The sequence below is a fragment of the Capra hircus genome (genome assembly GCF_001704415.2).
Source record: "Capra hircus breed San Clemente chromosome X unlocalized genomic scaffold, ASM170441v1, whole genome shotgun sequence".
Lineage (NCBI taxonomy): Eukaryota > Metazoa > Chordata > Mammalia > Artiodactyla > Bovidae > Capra > Capra hircus.
This window is the reverse complement of record NW_017189516.1, coordinates 5,429,165-5,443,311: the sequence shown is the minus strand read 5'-3', so window position 1 is coordinate 5,443,311 and position 14,147 is coordinate 5,429,165. Positions and strand designations below refer to the sequence as shown.

The window sequence follows — 14,147 nt, the reverse complement described above, 5'->3', positions numbered from 1 at the left end:
GGGAGATATATCAATAACCTGAGATATACCGATGAAACCACTCTGATGGGAGAAAGCAAAGAGGAACTAAAGAGCTCCTGATGAAAGTGAAAGAGGAGGGTGAAAAAGTTGGCTTAAAATTCAGCATTCAAAGAACTAAGATTATGGCATCCAGTCCCATCACTTCATGGCATATAGGTGGGGAAACAATGGAAACAGTGACATACTTTATTTTCTTGGGCCCTAAAATCACTGCAAATGGTGATTGTAGCCATGAAATTAAAAGATGCTCCTGGAAGAAAAGCTATGACCACCTAGACAGCATATTAAGAAGCAGAGACAATACTTTGCCTGCATAGTTCCATAGAGTCAAAGTTATGGTTTTTCCAGTAGTCATGTATGGATGTGAGTGTTGGACCATAAACAAAGCTGAGTGCTGAAGAATTGATGCTTTTGAACTTTGGTGTTGGAGAAAACTCTCGAGAGTCCCTTGGACAGCAATGATATCCAACCTGTCAATCCTAAAGGAAATCAACCCTGAATATTCATTAGAAGGACTGATGCTGAAGCTGAAGCTCCAATACTTTGGCCACCTGATGTGAAGAACTGACTTATTAGAAAAGACCTTGATGCTGGGAAAGATTGAATGCAGGAGGAGAAGGGGATGACAGAGGATGAGATGGTTGGATGGCATCACCAACTCAATGGACATGAGTTTGAGGAAGCTCCAGGAATTGATGATGGACAAGGAAGTCTAGTGTGCTGTAGTCCATGGCATCACCAAGAGTTGGAACCAACTTAGCAACTGAACTGAATTGAAAAGTTCATACTGTATTAAATTTTTAAAGAAAAACTAAATTTTTTGTGTTAATATTTCAATGGATAGTATATTTATCTAAAGTTCTAATAATTGGATATTTATTAATAACAGCATTTTCTCCCATGAAGAAGAAATCCATAGATACTAAGTTAGTACATTCATTAATATTTTTGGTTGTTTGTGTGGGTCAAAGTGAATTATAATAATTGTCAATTTAAAAACAGCATTTGAATCTGTACTTCTTAGAATTCCCCTACACTGCTTCACTGGCAGGTTTTTTCTTTTTAAGGTAAACACTAAAATATATAAACCTTTTAATTTAGAATTTAATAGGAATGAACAAAACTACTTGAACCTGATTTGAAATTTAATTTCTGTCTAATTTTGTAATGTCACTTTTTTTTGAATGGCTATGACATGAGTTAAGTGGATAGTTTTATGTTTGCCTTGCTCAGTCTAGTCAGTTTTGTACTTAATATTGTTTATGCTTTGTTTACTGTGGTATGGAAGGTCTGTACATAGGGTTGTTTGATAGTAAAGGATGTGGCTCTCTAAAAGCTTCTTGTACTTATGAGTTTTTCCTTGCCAGTAATTCTGTTTCATTCCTTAAAAAAAAAAAAAAAAGTTATTCTTTATAAAAAAACAGTCACAGTAAATATTCTAGTTCTGTGTAATTTTCTTTCCATTCTGGTCTTCACTAGGTATAAATAACACATGAAGTGACTTCCAAGGTAGAAAGTAAGAATCCATTTTGAAATGTTCTAGAAAATAAATAGTGATTTATAGTTTCATATGATTTGGGCTGAAAGCACTCAGGTTTTGCCAGGTCATCAAAGTCCTGTCAGGGGAATCTATTATTTATTGTGTGATATGCTGGGAGTGCTGTAAGTACTTACTGTTTATCTTATGTAAGTATAGTGTTAGGAAAAATCAATTCCAGGTATAATACAGTTTTAAGAAAGATCATAGGGAACTAACCTAAATATTATAGTTGTAAGGGATGAAGTTCAACATTAAGGATTTGCATTAAAGGGTTTTTGAAAAATGAATGAATAATAGTTGCATTCCTATAAAATATTTTAGGTAAGATTCTTGAAAATACTAATTTCATACTTTTTTGATGCTGATTTTAGCTTAGCCCTGTTTGATAGTGAAACATTTCTATTTTATCTAGATGTATTTTGGAAAATTATAGAAAGTTGGGACTATACATATTTGTGATAGGATCACAGAACATTCTAGAGTTTCTAATATATTTTTTCTAGTTGCCAACTTTATAACAGAACCTCAGCTGAGAAAGAAGTGATGTAAGAAACCTCAGTTTCCCCTGTTACAAGCTGTTATGAAATGCTAATGTAATACCTAATATTTAACTGTGTTTGACAGAATTAACTTGCTGGTAAAAGTTGTTGATCTTTCATCAGATTTATAAATTTTCCTATAATCCTTTGGCAGATTATTTCTTTGAAACAGCCTCACTAATGAATTTAATAATCATATTTAATGTTGTGAAATGTTTAAATGATACTGTGTTTGATGAACTTGTATAGTATAAATCTAGGAAAGGCCTATAGTATACATATAGAAAAGGTTATTGGATTAAAAAAAAAAAAACTATTTTAAGTTTGTTAGATCTTCAAGGATAACAATAATAAGCAAATGATAGTTTTCTTCCTCCATCAAATATTAGGTTGGTACAAAAAGTAATTGCAGTTTTGGACCGCAAATTTCAAATCATGGTAACTAGGCTCAAACACATCTTTATTAATCAAAATAGGAATCGTTACAGTCAACACATTTTTGCCAACAAGAAATAAGTTTGTTTATTCCCGTAGCATAAAAATCTGTGCTTAGGGATTTGACAAACTCTTGGAAAACATTTTCTGTCTCCTGCCGGTTGTGGAAGCATTTTCGCTGCAAAAAGTTGTTAAGATGCTTGAGTTGTTAAGATGTTGGTTGGTGAGAGGTCGGGTGAATATGGCAGATGAGGCAAAACTTTGTAGCCCATTTTGTTCAACTTGTGAAGCATTGGTTGTGGTGCATGCAGTTGGGTGATGTCATGGAGAAGAATTGGGCCTTTTCTGTTGACCAATGCTGGCTACAGGCATTGCAGTTTTTGGTGCATCTCATCGATTTACTGAGTATACTTCTCAGCTGTAATGGTTTTGCCAGGATTCAGGAAGCTGTAGTTGATCAGATGGGCAGCAGACCACCGAACAGTGACCATGACCTTTTTTTGGTGCAAGTTTGGCTTTTGGAAGTCTTTTGGAGCTTCTCAGTCCAACCACTGAGCTGGTCATTGCTGGTTGTCATATAAAACCCACTTTTTGTTTTACATCACAATCAGATGGAGAAAAGGTTCATCGTTGTTGTGTAGAATAATTTTGATTTTTGGTCAACTCATGAGGCACCCACTTACTGAGCTTTTTCACCTTTCCAGTTTGCTTCTAATGCCATGTGACCATAGAATGGTTGACACTGACTTCTTGGGCAACTTCTTGTGTAGTTGTAAGAGGATCAGCTTCAGTGATGGCTCTTGGTTGTCATCAGCTTCCCATGGCTGACTCCTGTGCTCCTCATCTTCAAGGCTCTTGTTTCCTTTGCAAAACTTCTTGAACCACCGCTCCCTTGTACATTCATTAGCAGTTCCTGGCCAAACGCCTTGTTAATGTTGCGAATTGTCTCTGCTGCTTTACTACCCATTTTGAACTTGAATAAAAAAATAACTCAAATGTGCTTTTTGTCTAACATTTCTGGAGTGTAAAATAAATACAAAATATACAGCAAGTAATGTCATTAGCAAAAAAAAAAAACCATAAAGCGAGAAATGTGTATTAAGATGATGTATAACATAGCCACATTTATTTAAGAATGTATTCCAATATCAAACAAGAAAATGCAAGAATGCAAAACTGTAATTACTTTTGTACCAACCTAATAACTCGAACTAGATAACTTCAGGTTTGTTATTGAAGGGATAGGACGAGAAGGGAAGGGAACTGACATTTATTGAATATAAGCAACATGCTTAGAGACCTTGTGTAAGGTGTTTTATATCATTTTTACCCTATTCCTCCCTGTACCCATATGAGATATATTATTAGCCTCATATTATGGTTGAAAACATTGTACTTGTATATTTGTACTCAGTTTTTACAGTGTGTTTCCAGTGTAATGCTGTGTGAGTTGACCCTGATCTAAGGTGTATGTTAAAGTCGCTCAGTCGTGTCTGACTGTTTGCGATCCCATGGACTATACAGTCCATGGAATTCTCCAGGCCAGGGTAGCCTTTCCTTTCTCTAGGGGATTGTCCCAAGCCAGGGATTGAAGCCAAATCTCCTGCATTGCAGGCTGATTCTTTACCAGCTGAGCCACCAGGGAAGCTGATCTAAGGTATTTGTTTCTAACTCATGTCTGGCTTTCCCTTGTGGGAGAGACTGTATAATTCATTGTAAGCATATGTATATTCCATATAAAAATGCTTCACAGAGATGTGTGAATTTGAGTAATGATTCAGAAGTAAGTAGTTCACTTTTTATGGTGCCAAGTCTTAAAAAAAGCATTGTTTTGAAATTATTCAAGGATTTAAAAGCTATTAAAATTGAGCTTATAAATATTAATTTAAACAAAACCAGCAGTTATGTATTTTGCTAAATTGTAAGACCAAAAAGTTTAATTATGTTAACTTTTCCAAAACAGGAATTTAAGAAATGTGAAAGCTAAAGCTCCAGTTTTATGCACATTCATCCTTCGTGCTGTGAATAGATGTATTTTTCTGAAACGCTGATTTAATCTTGTTCTTATGGCTAAAATCTTAGACTCCCTGTTGCTTACAGGTTCAAGTTCAGATGCCACAGTTTGGCTCCAGCTACTCTTTGAGGCATTACTTTTTGATACTCTCCTCCTTCACCCTTTGCCAAGACTATTCCCTTCCACTTTCTTCCACAGTTTTCATTTGGGTTATTATAGATATGAAAGACCTAGCTGGTTTGTGTCACCTGCTCTTTAGAGCTTTCCATGACTACCCTTTACAGAGGGAATGCTTTTTTCCTTCGTGTTCCTTTAACAGTTGTAATTACATTTATTATTTTAAACCTTTTAAATTCCTGTTGTTTAGACTTTGAGCTTTTTTAGGCTAGAAATTACCTTTATCTATTTTTTTTTTTTCCTCACTCTCTATCACAGTCTGTTCTGTCCCTTCCTTTTCCCATTACCTTATCTCTTTCTTTTCTTTCTTCAAACAAATCTACTGTGTCTCCTCCGTTTAAGGGACTTGGTGTTTATTGAATGAGTGGGGAGAAGTATGAAATCCTGACCAGGAAAACTTTAGCTGTGTTATTAGCTTGTTGTTTTAATCATTTTAAGCATGAGGATAATAGGCCCTTGCCATTTAACACTGGAATGGTCTATTGCTTTCACCAACTTGAGTGGGACTGTTAAGGGAAAACACAAATGATGGTCATTTTGGTTTTGTGTGATTTGGATTCAGATCATGTTCAGTACTGATATCCATTCTTGGCTTTACTTTGTCAGTAGAGACATGACTTCTGACAATGTTGATTGCAGCGTTGGAAATAACCACATGCCTATTTGCCTATCCAAGGTAACAGCTAATTTGAGCCAGACAGAGGAGAGTAATTTTATTACTGTTTGCCATTGGAGTTGGCATCTGGTAAAAGTGGGTATATGTTTGGAGTAGTATTTAGGTGAAAATGTACTGCTTCTAAAATACCTCTCTGAAGAGAATAAAAGTAGGTATTCTTTATAGAGCAAATACCCGCTGCTAACAATTAACAATCCTCCAGGGTAGATGGTGGTATTCCCATTGATGGATGAAGAAGTAAAGGCCTGAGGTCGCAGAGCTAGTTAAGCAGCAAAACTAAAATTCAAACTTAGCTTTGTCTGACTGGGACCATGCCCGTTTCATTATGTTACCATCCTGCCCGTGTATCCTCATTCTCAGACTCAAGTCCAAATTAGAGAGAGTGAATTTATCATGGTAATTTGAATTTGTGATGCCAAATTACTGAATTGCTTGATCTTTGGCAAGTAATTTAACATTTCTCATCCCATTTTTTTCACATGGATAATACTGCTTGCCTCCCAGGGTTATAATGAAGAATAAATGAGCTGATATATATGAAAATACATTGTGAATCATAAAGCCCTGTGCTGATATTTGGTAGTATATTATTAATGCTGTCTTTATTACACACTTAAACATACTAATTCTACTTCCTGAATATCTCTATGCTGTTGTCCTTTTTAACTAAGCCACTTAGTCAGTCAGTGTTGGTCGCTCAGTCATGTCCAACTCTTTGAGACCCCATGGACTGTAGCCCACCAGGCTCCTCTGTCCATGGAATTCTCCAGGCAGGAATACTGGACTGGGTAGCCATTCCCTTTTCTAGGGGATCTTCCTGATCCAGGGATCGAACCCCAGTCTCCTGCGTTGCAGGCAGATTCTTTCTCATCTGAGCCACCAGGGAAACCCACTAAATCATTTAGCAGCCTGTAAAGTACCATAGTGACTGCATTTCTTTATAAAGAAAACTTATTTTTTATGTATAAAGAGTTTATGTATACATGTTTATATATAAACAGTTAAGATAAACTGTTAGAACAATACAGTTTTTACTGTCATGAAAAACTAAGTGTACTTAGCTATTTAGAATTTTCATTTCTTCCTCCAATTTCCTTCTACACTACAAACGCTCACTTTTTTCCCTTTGAATTATATCCTAAGTTAAGGTTTCAACTTTATAATGGCTTATTTCCAATAGTTGATATTTAATGGCTATATCAAAGAATAGCAAGAAGAGATAAGAAAGCCTTCTTCAGTGATCGATGCAAAGAAATAGAGGAAAAGAACAGAATGGGAAATACTAGAGATCTCTTCAAGAAAATTACAGATACCAAGGGAACATTTCATGCAAAGATTGGCTCGATAAAGGACAGAAATGGTATGGACCTAACAGAAGCAGAAGATACTAAGAAGAGGTGGAAAGAATACACAGAAGAACTGTACAAAAAAGGTCTTCATGACCCAGATAATCACAATGGTGTGATCACTCATCTAGAGCCAGACATCCTGGAATGTGAAGTCAAGTGGGCCTTAGAAAGCATCACTATGAACAAAGCTAGTGGAGGTGATGGAATTCCAGTTGAGCTATTTCAATTCTTGGAAGAGGATGCTGTGAAAGTGCTGCACTCAATATGCCAGCAAATTTGGAAAACTCAGCAGTGGCCACAGGACTGGAAAAGGTCAGCTTTCATTCCAATCCCAAAGAAAGGCAATGCCAAGGAATGCTCAAACTGCCGCACAATTGCGTTCATGTCACACGCTAGTAAAGTAATGCTCAAAATTCTCCAAGCCAGGCTTCAGCAATACGTGAACCATGAACTTCCAGATGTTCAAGCTGGTTTTTGAAAAGGCAGAGAAACTAGAGATCAAATTGCCAACATCCACTGGATCATGGAAAAAGCAAGAGAGTTGCAGAAAAACATCTATTTCTGCTTTATTGACTATGCCAAAGCTTTTGACTGTGTGGATCACAATAAACCGTGGAAAATTCTGAAAGAGATGGGAATCCCAGACCACCTAACCTGCCTCTTGAGAAACCTGTATGCAGGCCAGGAAGCAACAGTTAGAACTGGACATGGAACAACAGACTGGTTCCAAATAGGAAAAGGAGTGCATCAAGGCTGTATATTGTTACCCTGCTTATTTAACTTCTATGCAGGGTACATCATGAGAAGCACTGGACTGGAAGAAACACAAGCTGGAATCAAGATTACCGGGAGAAATATTAATAACCTCAGATATGCAGATGACACTACCCTTATGGCAGAAAGTGAAGAGGAAATAAAAAGCCTCTTGATGAAAGTGAAAGGGAGTGAAAATGTTGGCTTAAATCTCAACATTCAGAAAACGAACGAAGATCATGGCTTCTGGTCCCATCACTTCATGGGAAATAGATGGGGAAACAGTAGAAACAGTGTCAGACTGTATTTTTTTGGGCTCCAAAATCACTGCAGATGGTGACTGCAGCCATGAAATTAAAGGACACTTACTCCTTGGAAGAAAAGTTAAGAGCAACCTAGATAGCATATTGAAAATCAGAGACATTACTTTGCCATAAAGTCTTTCTAGTCAAGGCTATGGTTTTTCCAGTAGTCATGTATGGATGTGAGAGTTGAACTGTGAAGAAGGCTGAGCGCCAAAGAATTGATGCTTTTAAACTGTGGTGTTAGAGAAGACCCTTGAGAGACCCTTGGATTGCAAGGAGATCCAACCAGTCCATTCTGAAGATCAACCCTGGGATTTCTTTGGAAGGAATGATGCTAAAGCTGAAACTCCAGTACTTTGACCACCTCATGGGAAGAGTTGACTCATTGGAAAAGACTGATGCTGGGAGGGATTGGGGGCAGGAGAAGAAGGGGACGACGGAGGATGAGATGGCTGGATGGCATCACTGACTCGATGGACGTGAGTCTGAGTGAACTCCGGGAGTTGGTGATGGACAGGGAGACCTGGCATGCTGCAATTCATGGGGTCGCAAGGAGTTGGACACGACTGAGTGACTGAACTGAACTGAACTGAACTGAATGGCTATATCTACTACATTTGGTCAGAACTTCTTTTTTGAACCAAACATTTTATAGCCACAAAGTGCCCAGCACTGGAAAACTAGTTCTTCCATGAATGCAGATGGAGCTTTTGCTTATTGTGATATTTAACTAGAAATTGGCTACATCAGTTGCTTCCATATGCTTGTTGCTTTTTTACATAAAGAAGATAAGCATTCTCTTTTCATGAAATCTTTGATGGTTAGGGTTTTGTTTAAACCCTTGCCAGAGGATGCTGTTTCTTTTCTACTAGGTAAAAATCCAAGAGGACTATGGTATCTCATTGTAGTGAAAGACTCAGTAGCAGCACTATAGAATTACACTAAACTAGCTTTGTTCATCTGACTGATATAAAATATTTTAGCCTCTGTTGAAATGGTAGCTCTTATGATAAAAAGTTATGGAAGAGTCTTGAATTTATAACATAGAGTGTTAACTAGCTGATGTAGCTGAACATCTGGATTTTTTTAGTATAAAATTATCTTTGGTAAATTTTTTTTGGTATTTGTATTAATAGTAGTAATGTATATTTCCCTTTATGGTAACAAAGGGGCTTCCCTGGTGGCTCTGATGGTAAAGAGTCTGCCTGCAGTGCGGGAAACCCAGGTTCAATCCCTGGGTCAGGAAGATCCTCTGGAGAAGGAAATGGCCACCCACTCCAGTATTCTTGCCTGGAAAATCCCGTGGACGGAGGAGCCTGGTAGGCTGCAGTCCATGGGGTCACAAAGAGTCGGACACGACTGAGTGACTTAACTTTCACTTTATGATAACAAACTTTATGATATGGCTTAATTTAATTTCAAAACAGTAATGTTCTTATCAAACTACTATATTAAGCAGAAGTGAAATAATGTATCATGTAAATGACCTTTTTAAAAATTAGTTAGCCTATTGCTTAAACTGAAAAATATATACCATTACCCCTAAGAGACAGTGTGACTTGAAGTTAGATTTATGTTAAAATTTCAACTCTAGAGCTTTATTTTTAAGCATTGGGCAGCAGTTTAACCAGTTTGCACCCCAGTTTCTTCTTCATCTCTAAAATGTATATGCAGATCCTTTTTTGTCAGTGCATTTTGGAGAATCCAATCAGCTAGTATGTGAACATAGTTTCTGAAACAAAGTGCTTATATTAACAATATTTTGACAGTTGCTCATTTATGGTATTTGGCAGATAAAAAGAATTTAAGTACTTGAGTTTTAAAAAATCCCCCTTCCACATGATAAAATTTTCTGTATTACTAGTATATGTTTAAGAAGCGTCATTCGGGTATAATATAAACTTTATAATTTTGAATACAAGAATGAGCCTCTTTTGTTAAACTCTTCTATACAACAGTGGTATGAATTGAACATTTTTTTAATGCTTTATATATATATATATTTTTCCTACATCCTAAATGATATAGGTGTATGTTTTTATAGGTTTGCCTGAATCCATCATTGCAGCTGCATGTTCAAGAAGTGGCCAGAGGGTTCTGCATGTTGATTCGTAAGTTTATCATTGGTAGCATTTGATACTTCCTAAATGTCTCTATACAAAATTAAAATTTAAGTATACATACATATTTGTGTACATGTATATGTCTAATATAAACTTTTAAAGTTAGAAAAATTATTAGAATTGTTTAATTTTCACCAAAAACATGTGAAATATATGATGTATGGGTTTTACCTATTATAGTTTGTAAAATAGTGATCTTTCCTTTGAGTATAAACCAAATGTACCAAAATTTTATTTTTAACATGAATGATTTTGTTTTTCTAAATGATAAATAATTTTCCACAAGGCTTGGAAACCTCATACTTACCCTTTTAATCATATATGTATGTGGGTATGTAAACCCTGTATATGCTGTTGTATTTTAGATGTGGCATTTGATAGTTGAGGAAATCAGCTAACAGAGTATGTGGTTTGCTTGAAAAATCTTAACTACAAGTTTTCTAAAATATCTAGAATTTTGTTTTTTCCCCCTTTCCTTAAATGTGATGATAAAAAGGAAGTAAATGGAAAATTCAACTTTAAGGTAAAGAAAGTATTAATCTTTCCATTCCTGCTTCCTTCAGAAAAAAAACCCTTAACTTTCCACCTGTTTAATGCTTTTGACCTTTGTATTTTGGTACTTTAATTGTTCATTAAATTGGAGTAGAAAGGGAACATGAAATAATGACTTTATATTTTCTGTTTGATAGTAACAGGTTTTTCAAAATGCCAGAATACAAAGAATAACTAGATTTGTTACAGCTTACAGTGCCTTCTCATATATTATCCCATTGTAAGTATGTAGGAATCCAAAAGTGGTATTAGTTCATTTACCCTTTCTAAGTTTATTTTCAAAATATATTAATTCCCCAGTCATTGAATGAAATTTCTAAATTGAATTACTTTCTGTTCTTAAGTCCTGCCCTTGGAATTCTCTTTCACTGTTATATGCACACACACACCCCACAGTGAATCGCTCAGTCGTGTCTGACTCTTTGCAACCATAGCCCGCCAGGCTCCTCTGCCCATGGGGGTTCTCCAGGCAAGAATACTGGAGTGGGTTGCCATCCAGGGGATCTTCCCAATCCAGGGCTCAAACCCAGGTCTTTTGCATTGCAGGTGGATTCTTTACAGTCTGAGCCACCAGGGAAATCTGTTCCCTGCTGTGTGCAACTGCTGTGTTAATGTCTTAATTCAGTCTTTTTGACATGTGACTTCACATGCCAAAAAAGGTGCTGCCTTGAATGCTGAGGTACTAGACCAGTATGCTTTAAAAAGGCTTAATAAGAACATAAATTCAAATTTATTTCTGATAACATTAATTAACCTAAAACTGAAAATAAAAATCTCAAAATTTCCCAAAGTTATCTGTTGTGTTTGCACTGTAAGCTACTTCCTATATCAGCTTCTTTACCCCTGTAATTTAATTCCCATCACAGCCAAGTGAGGGTAGTGTTACCCTAATTTAACAAATAGGAAATGTGGAATATAGTGAGGTTAACTTTACCCAGCTAGTGCATGTCTTTTTCTAAAACCCAAGATCTTCCCAGAATTAAGAATATTTTATAAATCACATAGGGTTTACTGATTATATAAAATAAGTTTTGGTTAGGAATATAAGAAGTTAAATCTAATTTTGATAAGCAGTGAGTCAGTTAGAAAGACTTGGTAATGTTAAAAACTTATACCTTAATAAATAGTATTTCAAATTGACAGAACTTTTTTCTTCTATTTTAGGTCCTCACACTTGATAGCTTTTGAGAGTTTAGATACATCTAGATATTGATTTATAAGATTGTTTTCTGCTCTATGCCATGTTTAAATATTTTCTCATTTTTATTCATTTTTGCCATTATGGCTCTTCATGTTGTTGTTGCTGTTTGTTGTTCAGTTGCTCAGTCATATCCTACTCTTTGTAACCCCATGGACTGCAGCATGCCAGGCTTCCTTGTCCTTCACCATCTCTTGGAGCTTGCTCAAACTCCTGTCCATTGAGTTGGTGATGCCATCCAACTATCTCTGTCGTCCTCTTCTCCTCTTGCCTTCAATCTTTCCCAGGATAAAGGTCTTCCTAATGAGTTAACTCTGCATCAGGTGGCAGTATTGGAGCTTCAGCTTCAGCATAAGTCCTTCTAATGAATATTCAGGATTGATTTCCTTCAGGGTTGACTGGTTTGATCTCCTTGCATTCAAGGGACTCTCGAGAGTCTTCTCCAGTACCACAGTTCAAAATCATCAATTCTTTGGTACGCAGCCTTTTTTATGGTCCAACTCTCACATCCATACATGAATACTGGAAAAACCATAGCTTTGACTATATGGACCTTTGTCAGCAAAGTAGCATCTCTGCTTTTTAATATGCTGTCTAGGTTTGTCATAGCTTTTCTTCCAAGGAACAAGCGTCTTTTAATTTCATGGCTACAGCCATCATCTGCAGTGATTTTGTAGTCTCGAAAAATAAAGTCTCTCATTGTTTCCATGGTTTCCCCATTTATTTGCCATGAAGTGATGGGACTGGATGCCATGATCTTAGTTTTTTGAATGCTGATTTTAAGCCAGATTTTTCACTCTCCTCTATCACCTTCATTAAGAGGCTTTTTAGTTCCTCTTTGCTATCTGCCATAAGGTTGGTGTCATCTGCATATCTAAAGTTACTGATATTTTCCTTGGCAATCTTTGTTCCAGCTTGTGCTTCATCAAGCCTGGCATTTTCCATGATGTGCTCTGCATATAAATTAAATAAGCAAGGTGATAAAATATCTCCTTGATGTACTCCTTTGCCAATTTGGAGCCAATCTGTTGTTCCGTGTCCATTTCTAAATGCTGCTTCTTGACCTGCATATAGGTTTCACAGGAGGCAGGTAAGATTGTCTGGTATTCTCATCTCTTTCAGAATTTTTCAGTTTGTTGTGATCCACACAATCAAAGGCTTTGGCATAGTCAATAAAGCAAAAGTAGATGCTCTTCTGGAATTCTCTTGCTTTTTTGATGATCCAGCGGATGTTGGCAGTTTGATCTCTGGTTCCTCTGCCTTTTCTAAAACCAGATTGAACATCTGGAAGTTCTCAGTTCGTGTACTGTTGAAGCCTAACTTGGAGAATTTTAAGCATTACTTTGCTGGCGTATGAAATGAGTGCAGTTGTGCGGTAGTTTGAGCATTCTTTGGCATTGCCTTTCTTTGGGATTGGAATGAAAACTGACCTTTTCCAGTCCTATGGCCACTGCTGAGTTTTTCAAATTTGCTGGTGTATTGAATGCAGCATCATCTTTTAGGACTTGAAATAGCTCAGCTGGAATTCCGTCACCTCTACTAGCTTTGTTCGTATAGATGCTCCTGAGGCCCACTTGATTTCGTTTTCCAGGATGTCTGGCTCAAGGTCAGTGATCACACCATCATGGTTATCTGGGTCTTGAAGGTCTTTTTTTTTGGTATAGTTTTTCTTTGTATTCTTGCCGCCTCTTCTTAATAGATTCTGCTTCTCTTAGGTCCATACCGTTTCTTACCTTTATCGAGTCCATCTTTGCATGAAACGTTCCCTTGGTATCTCTAATTTTCTTGAAGAGATCTCTAGTCCTTCCCATTCTATTGTTTTCCTCTATTTCTTTACATTGATCACTGAGGAAGGCCTTCTTATCTCTGCTTGCTATTCTTTGGAATTCTGCATTCAGATGGATTTATCTTCCCTTTTCTCCTTTGCCTTTCAATTAATAGGGAAAGGAGAAGATAAATAGAAGATTCATAGGGAAAGATGATTCAGTCTTTCCCTAGTCCTTTTATTTCCTTTTTTTGTTTTAGTTTTCTCCTTTGAGTTTTATTGTGATAAAATTGACATACAGTACTGTGTAAGTGTAAGGTATATAGCATAATGATTTGACTTACATCATGAAATGATTAGCACAATAAGTTCAGTGAGAATTCATCATCTCACATAGGTACAAAATGAAAGAAATAGAAAATTTTCCTTGTGATGAGCAGTCTTAACTTTCATATATAACATAAGGCAGTGTTAAGTTATATTTGTCATGTTGTAGATTATGTCCCTAGTACTTATAAGTATTAAGGATGTAATATCCCTATTGAACCTTTTGACTGCCTTCATATAGTACCCCCTCCTACACCTGCCCCCCTACACCTCCAGCCTCTGGCACCAGAAATCTGATACCTTTTTTTCCTATGCCTTGTCCTTTTATTTGTGCTTTACATCTACAATAGTACCATATATCCCTGTTCCATGT

General features: G+C 36.5%; 1 protein-coding gene across 1 annotated transcript in view; it reads left to right on the top strand.

The window, feature by feature from the left end:
* Positions 1-14,147, top strand: part of CHM (CHM, Rab escort protein 1) — a 247,437-nt gene that overhangs the window by 22,654 nt on the left and 210,636 nt on the right. Inside the window, exon 2 of the mRNA XM_005700575.3 lies at positions 9,854-9,920. Within this exon, the coding sequence (XP_005700632.1) occupies positions 9,854-9,920 (67 nt within the window). The remainder of the gene's footprint in view (positions 1-9,853; positions 9,921-14,147) is intronic.